At 51.1% G+C, this 17,321-nt stretch overlaps 1 protein-coding gene across 6 annotated transcripts in view; it reads right to left on the bottom strand.

The window, feature by feature from the left end:
- AFAP1 (actin filament associated protein 1) overlaps positions 1-17,321 on the bottom strand; it is a 198,420-nt gene that overhangs the window by 57,566 nt on the left and 123,533 nt on the right. For all 6 annotated transcript variants that reach the window (XM_049886706.1, XM_049886703.1, XM_049886700.1 and 3 more), the window contains exons 7-9: positions 17,221-17,316; positions 13,450-13,531; positions 8,202-8,351 (exon numbers count right to left, since the gene is read on the bottom strand). In XM_049886706.1, the coding sequence (XP_049742663.1) occupies positions 8,202-8,351; positions 13,450-13,531; positions 17,221-17,316 (328 nt within the window). The remainder of the gene's footprint in view (positions 1-8,201; positions 8,352-13,449; positions 13,532-17,220; positions 17,317-17,321) is intronic.

Here is a 17,321-nt window from a genome sequence, read left to right as displayed (position 1 = left end):
TCACACTGTAACCCAGAAAAGACAGGTGCTGTGAAGACGTTTCTGTCTGTTCATGCTTAAACCCAGTCGCCGTTGAGTTGATCCCGACTCACGGTGACCCGATGTGTGTCAGAGTAGAACTGCACTCCACACTGTTTTCAACGGCTGATTTTTCAGAAGTAGGTTGCCCGGCCTTTCTTCTGAGGTGTACTGGAGCCTCCAACCTTTCAGGTAGCAGCCGAGCGTGTGAGCCACCTGCACCACCAGGGACTCCTGGCCATGTTTAGAGTATGGTGGAAGAATTCCGGTGAGGGAACACAGCCTTCCGACATTACCTTATAAATCCCTCCCAAAGCATTCCTAAATGCAGATTCGGACAAACAGGATGGGCTACAGCTACAATATGACTGATTTTCAAGCAAGTTTGGGGAAATTTCATAACAGACCAGGTCAAGAAGCCCCTCGTTTAACATGATGTGTCATATGAACTGGAGCTCTGGTGGCACAGTGGTTAAGAACTCAGGCTGCTAACCAAAAGCTCGGGAGTTCAAATCCACCAACTGCTCTTTAGAAACTCTATGAGGCAGTCGTACTCTGTCCTATAGGGTCGCTATGAGTCAGAATGGACTCGATGGCAATGGGTTTTGTTTTTTTTTTGGTCCTATGAACTCAGAACCAGACACCAGATGTTTCATGTCTATGGGGGAATCTGGAATTCACCCAGAGTACTTGAAGTTACTGGGTTTCAGATGGCTAGAAGGAATGTGGACAGGATAGCTGTCTTCAAGTAACAGGAGAGAGGTCAGAGGGGAAGGAATGTGGATTTATGCTGAGTGGCTGCAAATGACACAACTAGGGCAAAGGTTAGGGGAAGGCACCCTGGCTTAATGGAAGAAAAAGCTGCTGAGAGCTTTCCCAGAAACTGGAGCCCTGGGGGAGAGGTGGGCAGCAATGCACAACCCTGTTGTATTCCAACAAGGCAGGTCCCAGCTCAGAGGCACCTAGCCCAAGGCCCGAGGTGTCCTCCACAGCCTGGTTCTCCAGTCAGCCCTCAGACTGTCCTCCACGGCCTGGTTCTCCAGTCAGCCCTCAGACTGTCCTCCACGGCCTTGTTCTCCAGTCAGCCCTCAGACTGTCCTCCACGGCCTGGTTCTCCAGTCAGCCCTCAGACTGTCCTCCACGGCCTGGTTCTCCAGTCAGTCCTCAGACTGTGCTCCATGGCCCTGATGCTCCAGTCAGCCCTCAGACTGTCCTCCACGGCCTGGTGCTCCAGTCAGCCCTCAGACTGTCCTCCATGGCCCGGATGCACCAGTCAGCCCTCAGACTGTATTCCACGGCCTGGTTCTCCAGTCAGCCCTCAGACTGTCCTCCACAGCCTGGTTCTCCAGTCAGCCCTCAGACTGTCCTCCACAGCCTGGTGCTCCAGTCAGCCCTCAGACTGTCCTCCACAGCCTGGTTCTCCAGTCAGCCCTCAGACTGTCCTCCATGGCCTGGTGCTCCAGTCAGCCCTCAGACTGTCCTCCATGGCCCGGATGCACCAGTCAGCCCTCAGACTGTATTCCACAGCCTGGTTCTCCAGTCAGTCCTCAGACTGTGCTCCATGGCCCTGATGCTCCAGTCAGCCCTCAGACTGTCCTCCATTAGCCCTGATGCTCCAGTCAGCCCTCAGACTGTCCTCCACGGCCTGGTGCTCCAGTCAGCCCTCAGACTGTCCTCCATGGCCCTGATACACCAGTCAGCCCTCAAACTGTCCTCCACAGCCTGGTCTTCCAGTCAGCCCTCAAACTGTCCTCCACAGCCTGGTCCTCCAGTCAGCCCTCAGACTATCCTCTATGGCCCTGATGCTCCAGTCAGCCCTGAGACTGTCTTCCATCGCCTGGTGCTCTAGTCAGCCCTCAGACTGTCCTCTATTAGCCCTGGTCATCCAGTCACCCCTCAGACTGTCCTCCACAGCCTGGTCTTCCAGTCAGCCCTCAAACTGTCCTCCACAGCCTGGTCCTCCAGTCAGCCCTCAGACTGTCCTCCACGGCTTGGTGTTCCAGTAAGCCCTCAGACTGTCCTCCACGGCTTGGTGTTCCAGTAAGCCCTCAGACTGTCCTCCACGGCTTGGTGTTCCAGTCAGCCCTCAGACTGTCCTCTATTAGCCCTGGTCATCCAGTCACCCCTCAGACTGTCCTCCACGGCCTGGTGCTCCAGTCAGCCCTCAGACTGTCCTCCATGGCCTAGTGTTCCAGTCAGCCCTCAAACTGTTCTCCATGGCCTGGTCCTCCAGTCAGCCCTCAGACTGTCCTCTGTTAGCCCTGGTCATCCAGTCAGCCCTCAAACTGCCCTCCACAGCTTGGTGCTCCGCATCAGCCCTCGGACTAGAGGGTCTAATTCATCGGGGAAGCTGGCCCAAGTGAAATCTTAGCTCTTGAGTCTGAGGGTACAGGACACTCTGACCCTCCTAGCTCTGATTCTGCAGTATCTTCAGTATATTAAAGGTATATATACAGAAAGACCTGCGAAAGCCGGAACCTGTGTAAGGCGGAAACCGGTCAGAGAAGGAAATCTTCCACTAACGGAACAATAGAAAAGAGGTGAGATTGCACCCTGTCAAAGGCGGACAACTTGCGAGACCCGGAAAACCAAGGCAATCCCAGCACATTCCGGCTCTCACAGGTTTCACTGCATGTGTATATATATACACCCAGTTGCCGTCCAGTTGACCCCAACACATACAACACACGCACAACCAACACACACCACACGCGCACACACCACACACGTACACCACACACACACGCCACACATACACAACACACACATAGACGCCACACACATAGACACCACACACATAGACACCACACACATAACATATATACCACATACACACACCGCACCATGCACAACACACAACATACACACACATACACAGCACACACACAACACACAACATACACAGCACACACACAACACACACGACATACACAACACATAGCACACACACACACACACACCCCCTGTGGCTCAAAATTGTTAAGGGAGCAAAATAGAAACCAGTCCTCTCCAATCCTGCTGCTTAAAAATGTCTTCCTAAAAGGGCCTTGAAAGATGAGTTTCCTTCGTTCACGTTCTAAGTCTTACACACTTTTCTAGTCACAGAAAAATGCGAAATAATAAACGACAAAAAACAAAACAAAACACCCATAGGTATATCACAAGACTTGGGATGTGGCTTTACGTGTTATTTATAGATATTCACACAATATTTGCCCCGTACATTTTCTAGGTAAATACTTATAAAGTATAGATGTCATTTCACTGAACGGGCATCGTTTCTGGGGATACGCAGGAAGCACGGGCTTCCCAGGGAAGGGACTTCCGTGTGGGCAGAGCTGCTGCATTTGTGAAATCTCAGAGAAGCAGGAGCGGCCGCTCAGCTTAAACGCAGGGACTCTGCCGCCCCCTTCTGTCTCCAAGACAAGTCACACTCAGCTGGCTGTCATAAACCAGTCGCTATGGCCGACTCTGATTCTTGGCAACCCCATGTGCGTCAGAGAACACAGCAGAACTGCTCCGTAAGATTTTCTTGGCTGTAATATTTACCAAAGTAGATCACCAGGCCCTTCTTCCGCTGTGCCGGTGTCCATGAGGGGAATAGAAGGCACGGAACTGCTCACGGGCAATTTCATCTACTCGGGAACACAAGGTCACCAACCAACCAAAATCTGGACAAAAGTCACCAACTGCTGTTGTTTTCTTTCTACTCTGTCCTATAGGGTTGCTATGAGTCAGAACTGAATAGACGGCTACAGGTTTCAGATTTATCCACAGTTCCAAAAACGGAAAAAACCACACCAGGTAACAGACCCGTTTACATAGACAATAAATGTCACAGTGAAGTGTACGCCTTGGCAGTGGCTCACCTCCTCCTTCCAGCCCACTGGCCCCTCTGCTTCAGAGGGGCCCAAGCTCCTGTTTCTGGGTAGAGAACAGGGAGGAGAGGGGAAGCTGAGTGGGAGCAGGAAGAAGACCCCATGTAAGAAGCTGGAGTCCCATATTTCCCACCCAGCACCCCAATCTCGCTGACTCAGCGTCCAGAATCACCCTCCTGGATATCTAAGCTAGAGCAGACCACCACCACCAGGCAGTGCCAGTCCAGCCAGCACAGGCAGAGCTGACCCTTCCCGAGGCACTCTGGCTGGTACCTCTGATCTGGTCACTTCAGTGAACTGCATGAGAAGGCAATGGCACGTACAGTTTGGATTTGTGGGCCCAACTTATCATGTTATGATCCCTGAGTGGAGCAAATGGTTTGCTCTCCGCTACTAACCAAAAGGTTGGCGGTACGAATCTACCTAAAGGTACCTCAGAAGAAAGGCCTGGGGATCTACTTCCCAAAAAGCAGCCACTGAAAACACTACGGAGCCCAGTTCTGCTGTGACACACATGGGGTTGCCAGGGGTCGGGGCCAACTCAAAGATAATGGGTTTGGCTTCCTGGTGTCATGATGTGGTGGGTGGGGTGTTACTGTACCTTAACCTCAGGGAATTCTTCCACGTTCTGAGGTTATCTCTGCTCCCAGTTCTAAAGAAAGCCCTCCGGTGTTTCTCGAAAAACCACGGCAGGCGTGCATTAGAAGTCATCCTTAGAACTATAAAACCAACTTTATGAGGTCTCAGATGAAGGTTTTCAATGGGCCTCCCACACTCAGCTGTCCCCAGGCTCTGGCATCTCTGGTCTCGGTGCCGGGACCTCTGAAACTCCACAGCTGCCTTTGGGCAGGCGGGGGCCGTTTTTAGACGCAGGGGCCAAGTTTCCATTTATTTATTCTCTTCAGGAAGGGAAGTGAGAGTGTTGGCTGCGAAGCTACTGGGCTCTGGTTACACACGGCCAGCGTTCCTTTCAAACGTTCTACTTTTGAGAGGCCTTTAATCCCGAAGTAGTTATTGGTTAGATCTTAGCAAGTATTGGATTATGACCAGCTGAGAGGAAATGGACCTGGGGCGGGGGCCCCCAAGAAGCAGCCAAGGGGTACCAAGGGGGAGGGGGAGAATACCAAAAGTCAAGATCCCACCAACAGCTGGTCCCGGTCCGGCCGGCGCTCAAGCACCTCCTTCCCGACCTTTGCTGTCCGGTCTCCAACAGCCACATACACCACAGAGCTCGCACACAGCACCCCGACACGGTGACCTGCACCAAGAATGCCTTCCGCCCCCTTGATGAAAGGCCCCCCGATTTTTTTGTGAGTGCTTGATGATAGAAAGTGAGAAGCATATAGAAAACAGTTGGCGTGGAGTGGATCCTGACCCGTGACCACACGTATGTCAGAGGAGGACTGTGCTCCACAGGGTTTTCTGTGGCTAGTTTTCAGAAGTGAATCACTGGGCCTTTCTTCTAAGGCCCACTGGGTGGACTCAAACCTCCAACCTGTCAGTTAGTAGTGAGCACATTAACCACCAGGAACTCTGAGAAGTATATAAGCTTCCTATATGGCAGACCACCCCTCGTCTGTCAGTCTGTCCAACTGTGGTGGCTTGAGTGTTGCTGTGATAGGGTCACCCATGGTGGACAGGTTTCAGCAGAGCTCCCAGGCTAAGATGGACTGGGGACACCCTGCCAGCCTCTGCTCTGTGCCCGGAAGCACAGCCGACCAGGCTGCACTATACGGAGGAGTGGGGTTTGAACTCAGCTCTCCGCCACCCCAAGAGCCTGCTGGGTGCCCTGAGCAGCTGCCCTAAGCCAATCCAGCTCAGCGCTTCCTCACCCAGGAGCTGGAGGGTGGCAGCTGCAGGGGAGCAACCTGGCAGGCTGGCTTCTGGGGCCTGGCCCAGGAGCTTCCCTGCCTGAGGTTTCACAGCTGCACTAAAATAACTGAGGAGTCCTTCCCCCTTTATTCCCAGAGACCCCTCCCGTCTGCCTCCCCTGTGCCCTGGCCTCACGAAGAACTAGATGGCGGCTTTAAACCTCGTGAATGAGGACACTCTTGTCATGGCGGCCGAAGTGGTCCACTTCTCACCACATTTGAAGAAATCTCCCACAGGGGTGCTGGCAGGCTGGGGACCCCCATGGGGACCCTGGAAAGCCCCGTGGGGACCCTGGAGACCACACAGAGACCGTGGAGACCCCCCCCCCGGGGACCCTGGAGACCTCACAGAGACCCTGGAGACCCCACAGGGACCCTGGAGAACCCCAGGGGGATGCTAGAGACCCCCACGGGGATTCTAGAGAATACCAGGGGGACAATGGAGACCTCACGGGGATAATGGAGACCTCACGGGGATGCTGGAGACCTTTCAGGGACATGTCAGGGTGGAGAGGCACCGTCCTCCCCGCCGAGCGGCCGGCTATGCATCCACAGGGGTCTCTGTGGGGCTGGCCGTGGCCTCCGTGGGTGCAGTCAGTATCCAAAGGGGCCATAAGCGTGGTGGGCTCTTGTGGATAAACGGGTGGAGGAGACGGCTGCACCAGGGTGGGTGGAGTGGGGCCGGCGTGCCCACCCCACCGCTCTCCCCTGTGACTCAGAGCAGGTGCTGGCCTCCTGCTGGACCTTGGTCCTGTCCCTCACTCTCACCGCAGACCACTCCAGTGTGAACCTCGAGAGATGACACCCGCAGCCCCCAGGCCTTCCCTGGGGTCTGCACAGCTACTCCCACCCCCTCAGCTCACTGTCTGCACCGGACCAAGGCGCTGGACAGGTTAAGGAAGCCCACAACTAAAATGTGTAGTCCATGGCTTCCTATGTCCACAGCCCCGAACTCAGCGGGGAGCTGAAATGCGCCTGTCTTTCCTTCAAAAGCAGCACTAGCCTTACCTTCTCTAAAGAGAGGCCCAGAGCTCTGCCATCTGCCTCCTCCTGGCCCGCAAGGCTCACCGTGTGAACGGCCCATCAGCCCAGGCTCACGCCCGGGACTCGGTGCAGCTCTGTGGGGGCCCAAGCTGTACACTCTGGGGCAGGACTCAAATTATACACCTTTTGGTCTCCTCAAATAAAACCCAGTGTGGTGCGTGCTCAATAAGAGAGAGAGACAGAGACAGATGGGCAGAAAGAGAAACAAAGAGACAGAGAGAGAGAGAAACAGAGAGACAGAGACAGAGAGAGGTGTGAATGAATTACTATACAAACAAAAAGTACTGTGGGATTTATACTGGTGGCACGCTGACAGGGCAGCTGTGGTAGTAAGAATAATTATAGTCCCCACCCCCAGGCCTTTAACTAAATACCGTCTTCATCTTACAACTTCAAAAGGCTGCCTGGCTTTCGGAAGCCTGGCTGCTTAGTAAGCTCTACCCTTGTCTTCCCTACCGGACAGGAAGCTCTGTGAGGGCAGGGACCCTGTGTTCCTACGTGCTCAACGCAGGCCTGACAAACAGCAGCCGCCCCACAGACACTGGCTGAATGAAAGGCCGGTTGTTGGAGATGGTCAGCAAACTCGGATGAGAAACTAAGTTGGAGAACTGTAGTACCGTGAGAAAGTTTATCACTTCAGCCAGGAGAAGAAGCTGGCCCCAGCTCCATAGGTGTTTTCCCAAACCTTAAGTTCCCTCCTTCCTGTTCAGCAATGGCACTTGTATGTCCTAGTTTAACGTTACTTAAAGGAGTTTAAAGAGCCCTGGTGTCACAAAGGAAATCCTGGTGGCGTAGTGGTTAAGTGCTACGGCTGCTAACCAAAAGGCTGGCAGTTTGAATCCACGAGGCGCTCCTTGGAAACTCTATGGGGCAGTTCAACTCCGTCCTATAGGGTCGCTATGAGTCGGAATCAACTCAATGGCAGTGGGTTTTGGTTTGGTTAAACACTTGGCTGCTAATCGAAAGGTCAGCGGTTTGAACCCACCCAGAAGTTCTGAAGGAGAAAGGACCTGGTGATCTGCTCCTGTAAAGATTACAGCCTAGGAAACCCTATGCGGCAGTTCTACTCTGTCATATATGGTCATTATGAGTTGAATAGGCTCCATGGCACCCAACAACAACAAAAGGGGTCTGGGAGAACCTCATGAGGCTAGAGATAGAAGTTTGTACCTTGAAAAGAACCTCAGAGATCATCTCAACTCCCTGCAAAGTCTTTCATTAATAACCAATAAAAATGCAAAAATTTAATACACTTCCCACAATTCAAGTGATCACAAATCCAATTTAAAAGAGCCCACGTTAGTGAATGCGGATAAACTTGACACAGGGGGGCCCCGGAGAGAAGGGAGGCGCTAGGCGAGCAGGACCGGCCAGTGAGCGGCTGTCTTACCACAGGTGGGGACGTCTTCCTCGGCCGAGGAGGTCTGCTCATCGGTGGACGGCTTCTTCTTCCCCAGGCCGATGATCTTGGTGATTTTCTTCCCGGTGACTTTAGAAACAGTGCCCTTGGCCTCTGCTTTGGGGTTCTTCTTCCTCTTGACTACCAAGAATAACAACAGGAACAACAAATCAGCATGTTTTAAACTTCAGTTGGAAAAAGATAAAAAATAAAGTATATATAAAGTCACAACAAATTCCTTCTTCCCCAGCATGTACTTATTGAGCCCATTATGTGCCAGCTGCGGGCAGACACGCTAGGACAGAGGGTCACAGCAGAGACAAGCAGCCCACAGGGAGCTTCCATTCTGGAGTGGGCTGGGAACGCACACACATACAAACACACACGCACACACACACCACAGGCCCATAGGCACATACACACCTGGATACACACATACTCACAGAAGAGAAGGTCACAGCGGAGAACAGGGCTGCCTGCAGGGAGCCTCCACTCTGCAGCAGGCTGGGAATACACATACACACACACACACACGTGCACACATACACAACATGTAGAAAAACTGGCATTGTAGCGCTTATGAAAATACCGCATAGGGGAGGGTGGGGTTGGTAAACAAACATAGAACAAATGCATTATTTGTGTAAAAATACAGTATTCTCAACATCAAAAAATAAAATCTCAAAAAAAGGAAAGAATCGCCCAGACATTATTGGCATTAAGCAGAATATAACAAATGTTGGAGAGGTTGCAGGGAGAATGGAACTCTTAGGCACTGCTGGTGGGAATATAAAATGGTAAAACCACTGTGGGAAACAATATGGCGGCTCCTTAAAAAGCATGTGCACACCCATGTTCACTGCAGTATTGCTCACGAGAGCAAAAGATGGAAACAAGCTAAGTGCCCATCAGCAGATGAATGGATAAACAAATTACAGTACATACACACAATGGAATATCGCATAATGACAACGAAACATCTCACAACAGTCTGGAGGGCATTAAGCCGAGTGAAGTAAGTCAATCACAAAAGGACGAATATTGAATGAGACTGCTGTCATGGACTGAATTGTGTCCCCCCAAAAATATGTGTTAACTTGGTTAGGCCATGATTCCCAGTACTGTGTGGTTGTCCTCCATTTTGTGATTATACTTTTATATTAAAAAGGATTAGGGTGGGATTGTAACACCACCCTCACTCAGGTCACCTCCCTGATCCAATGTAAAGGGAGTTTCCCTGGGATGTGGCCTGGACCACGCTTTATCTTACAAGAGATAAAAGGAAAGGGAAACAAGCAGAGTTGGGGACCTCATACCACCAAGAAAGCAGCACCAGGAGCAGAGCATGTCCTTTGGACGTGGGGTCCCTGCGCCTGAGAAGCTCCTTGACCAGGGGAAGACTGAAGACAGGGACCTTCCTCCAGAGGCGACAGAGAGAGAAAGCCTTTCCCTGGAGCCAGCGCCCTGAATTTGGACTTGTAACCCACTAGACCGTGAGAAAATAAATTAGTCTTTGTTAAAGGCATCCACTTGTGGTATTTTCTGTTACGGCAGCACTAAATGACTAAGACAACTCCTATTATAAAAACTCAAGAAAAGGGTTACACACAGAAAAAAACAATCTTTGATGGTTACGAGGGAGGAGAGGGATGGGGAGGGGAAATCACCAACTAGATAGTAGACAAGTGTCAACTTTGTGAAGGGAAAGACAACACACAATATAGGGAAAGTCAGCACAACCCGACCAGGGCAAAGTCACAGAAGCTTCCTAGACACATCCACACTCCGTGAGGGACCAAGTTACTGGGGCTGAGGGCTGGGGACCGTGGTCTTAGTGGACATTTAGGTCAATTGGAATAGCATAGCTCATAAAATGTTCCACATCCTACTTTGGCGAGTAGTATCTGGGGTCTTAAAAGCTTGTGAGCAGCCATCTAAATGCATCTGTTGGTCCGATCACATTCAGAACAAATGAGAATGAAGAAAATCAGAGACACAAGGAAAACAGTAGCCCAAAGACTAACAGGCCACATGAACCACAGCCTCCACCAGCCTGAGGCCAGAAGAGCTAGATGGTGCCCAGCTACCACCACCATCCCTCTGACAGGGATCACAATAGAAGGTTTGGGTCAGACCAGGAGAAAAAAGTAGAAAAAAATTCAAATTCACAAAACAAGACCAGACTTACTGGTCCGACAGAGACTGGAGGAACCCCAAGACTATGGCCCCTGGACACCTTGCTGACTCAGACTGAAGCCACTCCCAAAGCCTACCTTTCAGCCAAAAATTGACAGGTCTATAAAACAAACAAAAACACACGTGAGGAATGTACTTCCTAGTTCACTCAGGTATACAAGACCAAAGGGGCAACACCTCGACGAAGGGAAAGGAAAACTGGACGGATGGACAGGGGAACCCAGGGCGGAAAGGGGATGGGGAGAGTGCTGATGCGTGCCGGGGACTGCAACCCACGGCCCCAAATGATTTGTGTATACATTTTTGAATGAGAAACTAATTTGTGCTGTAAACTTTCACCTAAAACACAATAAAATTTTTTAAAAAAGAAGATGCTGTTGGTTGAGGACAAGGACGGCGCCTAGACAGCCTTTGGAAGACCCGTGAGCCCTGAGAAAATCCGTCCTTGGAGGTGACATCATTCCTCTCACGACAAAACAACGGACTGAAACTGGCTGCGCTCTTGGATTCGCTTCCAGTTCTGCTCAGATCTGTTGTTGCTGACGCAGTACTTGCTGGACTCTAAGCTACAAGGAAATGGGATAACTAATACCTTTAGTTCCCTGAAGACACGCTGATTTATTTTGCGAAACCCAAAGTGCGGGGATCTATGGAAGAAAAGTCGTACAGCATGCAGGAATTGGAGAGAGAAACCACTAAGAACATGTTGATGCTGTTTATTGAACAAAAGGCAGGATTTAGCAAAGCAAATAGAGTTACGACCCCCACTCGTCTATCAGTTTGTCGCACTGAAGTCGGTTGTTTGTCGCTGGCATGTTGCTGTGATGCCGGAAGCTATGCCATGGGTTTTTCAAACACCAGTAGGGCCACCATGGTGGGCAGGATTCAATGAACCTTCCAGACTAAACCAGACTAGGAAGAAAGCCTGGCGATCTGCTCTCAAAGTCGACCAGTGAAGACCTTACGGATCAGAACGGAGCAATGTCTGAGACAATGCTGGAAGCTGAGCTCCCTAGGTTGGAAGGCACTCTGGACATTTCAAAGCCGCTAACACCATCGGCCCACACAGCTCCCCATTACTCCACATACATGGGGATCTAGACGCCTTTGTCTTCAGGCCAGTGGTTGAGGTGGGAATTCACATCCCAGGAAGATTTATAAAAATGTCTGCCAGGAGATCCAGTAAAAAAATCCTTAAATCTTGAACGTGCGCTATGCTAGCTGTCAACAATCAGAGCTTGCATGTGGACAGGCCCTGGGACCTCAAACCTCCCTCTTCCCATCAGCCGCCAAGTCGGTAGGTGTAGCTAACCCACAGGAACCAGCTGCACGGGGGATTAGACGCCTGGGACAGTCGTCTTGAGAGAAGAAGTGGGGGTTTAGAATCTCTCCTGTGGCTTTGTCCGTATGTCGTCAGCAGGGCCTGTCTCTCTCCGTTGGAGGTTCTAAGCACATAGGAAAAGTTAAGGATTGAGGGTTTTCCAGGCAGACTGCAGAGAAACATATCTGAGTCACAGCAAGGCCAGGTCAGAGGGGCCTTTACTGAAATCAGCCGATGGCAAATCCTCCAAAAGTGAGCAGTGAGAACAAAGCTAAGGGAGAGGGTTAGGCTTTATTTAGACTCCTAACTTCCTTCGGTAACTATTTATTGTCTTCTCTATTCAAGAGAGGAGTCATGGTGGAGCAATGGTTAAGCACTAGGCTGCTAACCAAAAGGCTGGCAGTTTGAACCCACCCAGCAGCTTCGAGGGAGAAACTAAAACCAAACCAAACCTGTTGCCATCTAGTTGATTCCGACTCGTAGTGACCCTATAGGACAGAGTAGAACCACCCCATAGGGTCTCCAAGGAGTGGCTGGTGGCTGGTGGATTGGAACTGCTGACCTTGTGGTTGGCAGCTGAGCTCTTAAGCACTGCTCCACTGGGGCCCCATTCCTCACAGGGAACCCTGGAAAAGGCAGCCCTGCAGGAGCAGAGCATGGATCAGCAGTCACCAGGGGCTGGGGGTCGAGGGAGGGAGGACGACCAAGCAGCACGGGAAACATTTCAGGGTGAGAGGAATGTTTCTCCATCTCAACTGTGGTGGTGCTTACGTGCCTGTGAGCGCCTGTCAAAACTCACAAAACTGTACGCCAAAAAGGGGGAACTTTCCTGTTTGTGAATTATAGCTCTACAAAGCTGACTCATGAGGCAGTGGTGCTCAGGGGTAGAACACTCTCCTTGTATGCAGGAGACCCAAGTTCAATTCCCGGCCAGTGCATCTCATGCACGGCCACCCCCATCTGTCCGTGGAGGCCTGCGTGTTGCCGTGAGGCTGACCAGGTTTCAGTGCAGCTTCCGGACTAAGATGGACTAGGAAGGAAGGGCCGGTGATCTATTTGCACAAATCAGCCAGTAAGAACTCTGTGGATCGCAACAGTCCAATCCATGACCGATCACGGGGATGACGAAGGAACGGGTAGTGTACTACGCACGGGGTAGCCAAGAGTTGGGGGCTGAGCTGATGGCAGCTAACAGCAGTAAAGCTGACTTAAAAAAAGCAAAACAAAAAAAAACTTTGAAATCTGCAAGTGCAGCCTCCTCATTTTAAAGATGGGGAAACTGAGGCTCACTGAAGAGAGAAAGGACTTGCCCGAGGCCGCGTGGCTAAGCAAAGGCAGAGCTGGGATGGGGCGTGAGTGTCTGCCCCATCGCCTGAAGGTGTCTAAACCAGACACTGGCTGCTCCCAGTGACATCTCTCCTCCACGGTCAGCCAAGTGAGGAAGCCGCCTGCTGTGACTCATACATGTAACCCCGTGCAGGGCACACATGAACGACAGCTGAGGAACACCTAGACGAGGTTTGGCAGGGCAGAACACAAAGACTCGCAGGGCTCATGCTACACAAAGGGGTTTCTGGGGACGCTACCAGGTGGAGACAGAACAACACCTGAGGAAGTGGCTGTACCAAGGAAAGCTCCCACAGAACTGGAGCTGGCGGAGCTGGCTGCACACTTTTCATTTTATTTTTCAGTTTATGTACATCTGGTCTGAGCGGAACTCACCTTGCTCTTTGCCATTGCACACAGCGATTCCGTTTTCTGCAACGCCCTCCCCGTCGGAGCTCGGCCTCTCTGAAGACAGCTTCTGTCGGGAGAAAAGGATGAAGCTCTTCTTAAAAGGGCCACCTGGGCCGAGGGGTGTCTCACAGAACAATTACCAGTCATTGCCAAAGCTAGAGAAAATGGGGGTCAAATTCACAGTTACCCAGAGATAGTCAGGGATCGGCTGCCACAGAGGTGAGCTGGGAGGGTGCGACCAAAGCATCAAAACACCGCAGAGAAAGTGCAGGCTCGCTGGAGTAATACTAGCCGCACGGAAAATCAGCCGGTGAAAGCCCTGTGGGTCACATCAGTCCCATCTGAGACCGATCACGGGGATGGGCCTGGCAGTGTCTTGTTCCACTGTGCGTGGGGGCACCGTGAGTCAGGGCCAGCACCAGGGCAACAGACAGCAACAGGGGACACCTGTTACGGGTCCACCTGTGGTGACCAAGAGCCAGCACGGCCCGGCCCGCCAGCCCAGGACCCCATGGAACCCGGGTCAACGGTCCGTGGGTCTGGCAAAGGCTCAGAAAGCAAAGGTAAGGAAGCGAGAATCCCCACTGGAACCTGAGTGCTGGGAAAGAGGAATGCGTGCCTGTGCGAATCAAATGGGAGCTCCCTTTTGGAGAGGGGCTCAATTAGCCATGTGAATCAAAATCTTTAAAAAAGAGTTCTCTGTCCTTTGGCCTAGCAATTCAGCTTCTAGGGATGTATTCTCAGGTGACAGGTTCACAGCAGAGACTTCTGCAGGAGACGTAGAGTACCAGGTCGTTTTAGAATGCTTAAAATTGAAAATAAGAGCTGGGGCGGGAGGAGGGCAGACTAGTACTACAAGTGACAGTGCCCGTTGCCGTCGAGTCGATTCGACTTACAGCGACCCCACAGGACAGAGAAGAACTGCCCCACAGGTTTCCAAGGCTAGAACCTTTACGGAAGCAGACGGCCACATCTTTCTCCTCAGAAACAGTTCGCGGGTTCTAAATGCGAGAGCTGTAACCACTGCCCCACCAGGCCTTCTTAAAGTGATCGCTGTTGTGGCTTTTGTTGTTAGGTGCCGTCATTTTGGTTCTGATTCATAGTGACCCTGTGTACAACAGAACAAAACACTGCCCAGTCCTGCGCCATCCTCACAATTGTTGCTATGCGTGAGCCCACTGTTGCAGCCACTGTGTCAGTCCATCTCCTTGAGGGTCTTCCTCTTTTGCGATGGCCCTCTACCTTACCAAGCGTGATGTCCTTCTCCAGGGTCTGGTCACTCCTGACAACATGCCCAAAGTATGTAAGACGCAGTCTCGCCATCCTTGCCTCTAAGGAGCATTCTGGTTGTGCTTCTCCCAAGACAGATTTGTTCATCCTTTTGGCAGTCCATGGGATATTCAATATTCTCCGCCAACACCACAATTCAAAGGCGTCAGTTCTTCTTCGGCCTTCCTTATTCATTGTCCAGCTTTCACATGCATATGATGCCATTGAAAACACCATGGCTTGGGTCAGGCGCACCTTAGTGTTCAAGGTGACATCTTTGCTTTTCAACACTTTAAAGAGGTCTTTTGCAGCAAAACTGCCCAATGCAATACGTTCTTTGATTTCTTGACTGCTGCTTCCATGGTTGTTGATAGTATCACCCCATAAATTTCATGTTATTCAGCTGATGAAAATGCAAAAATGATTCCTAGAAGTTGCTGTTAGCTGCTGTTGAGCCGGCGCTGACTTATGGCGACCCCTCCACAACAGAAAGAAATGCCAACCTGCACCAGCGCCGTGACTGGTGTGGATCAGACGTTGTGATCCCCAGGGTTTTCACTGGCTGATTTCCGTAAGTAGCTCTCCAGGCCTTTCTTCCTAGTCCACCTTCGTCTGGAAGCTGCACTGAAACCTGTCCAGCGTCACAGCACCACACGCCTCCACTGACAGGCAGGCGGGGGCTGCACATGCGGTGCGCTGGCCGGGAATCGAACCCTGGTCTCCCACATGGCAGGCGAGGATTCTACCGCCGGACCACCGCTGCCCCCTTCTTAGGAGTGCTAAGTGTTTTTGTTTTTCTCCCACATACTTTTGTATTATTAGCACTTTGGGGGGTTTTCTGTATTATTCTTAGGAATCCTAAGTACTAATATTACAAAAAACCTGGAAAAGTACAAATAATACAAAGGTAGTGAAAAAAACAGTAGTACAAGAAATGTTAGGGTTACTATCATGCAAATTGTGAAAGAAATACGTTGTTGTTGTTGTCGTGTGCCGTGGGGTGGATTCTGACTCATAGTGGCCCCATGTGACAGAGGGGAGCTGCTCCACAGGATTTCCTAGGCTGTGATCTTTACGGGAGCAGGTCGCCAGGTCCTTCTCCTGCTAAGGAGGTTCAGACCGCTGAGCTTTCAGTTAGCAGCTGCGTACTTAACCATTGCGCCACCAGGGCTCCTTAAAACAAATACATGACTAGAAAAAAAAAAACTGATTGAAAAAATGTAGAGTGTTAGATGGAGCTGCCTCCTGGTGGTGGACAGATGAGTGACCCCTACTGATGTTTTCCTGAACGTTCTGAAGTGAGCCATTAACCATTTTATTTTCAGGAAGAAAACAGGAACAACAGGGCTGCTATGTCCCCAATCAGGATGAGGACAGACCAAAAGAAATCTATCTACGGCAATGGCTAAATTGGGGGATCAGGGAAGTCATCAGGCATAAGCCACCTAGAACACCACTGTCGGGAAGACAGAGATCCTGGGCAAACAAGATCAGTTACGCACAGAAAATACACGCAGCTGGGGAGCACCTGCACGCGGTGAGACATATGTGGGCCTTACACTTCTGGCCAGAAGGGGTGTCATCAGCCCCACTGCTGTCTCTCATTCTGCCTTCCAGTGAGTAAAGCAAGGGAGAGCAGGGCAGACAGGGACGGGGGCTCATCCTGGCTGACTGGGAACAGACTTTTGGGAAGGTGCATTTATTTAGTGCCTACTGTATTCCAGGTCCTGGGCCAGGCACTTTTTTTCTGTCATCTCTCCTGAGCGTCACAACACTCCTATGACGATTATTATTCCCATGGAAGAGAGGAGGCAACTGAGGCTCAGAATGACCACAGCGCTCAGGAGGGATACAGTCCACGTGTGCCCAGGGGAGCCTGTGGGACAGTTGCCGTGCCGGTTGGGCCAAACTCTAGACTAGTTGCTCTTCTGTAATGTGATACGTTGTGATGTAATATAATCATCCTCCATAATGTAATGTAATGTAATCTAACGTGATGTAATCAATCAATCAGTTGAAACGGGAGTTTCCTTAGGGTGTTCCTACCTCCAGACTATAAATAGATATTTTAGCAGATACTCTCTCTCTCTCTCTACATTCTGCACTCTTCCCGTCACCTGACCCACAGATTTTGGGATGCAAGGAGACCTTGGGATGCAATATCACCCCTGCCACCTGACCTACAGGTTTTAGACTTGTAGCCCCTATAATCCTAATCCTACCCTACAGTGAGCCGATCCCTTGAAGTAAATCAACCTCATTCTCTCTTTCTGGAGCTCTCTCTGTATGTTCATATGTATCTCCCTGGATCTGTCTCCCAAGACCTGCCTGAGACACTTACCTTCTCCAGCTCTCTATATGTTCATACGTATCTCCCTGGATCTGTCTCCCAAGACCTGCCCGAGACACCTACCTTCTCCAGCTCTCTCTATATGTTCATACATATCTCACTGGATCTGTCTCCCAAGACCTGCCTGAGACACTTACCTTCTCGAGCTCTGCCTTTTGCACGGGGGAACTTGACGGAGGAGGGCATTCTGAGTCCATGGGCCCACTGCAGCCACTGTAGACTTCCTTTATCACCTGAA

Source organism: Elephas maximus, chromosome 5 (genome assembly GCF_024166365.1).
Source record: "Elephas maximus indicus isolate mEleMax1 chromosome 5, mEleMax1 primary haplotype, whole genome shotgun sequence".
Taxonomy (NCBI): Eukaryota; Metazoa; Chordata; class Mammalia; order Proboscidea; family Elephantidae; genus Elephas; species Elephas maximus.
Note: the sequence above shows the minus strand (reverse complement) of the source record. Positions and strands in the feature narration are given on the sequence as shown.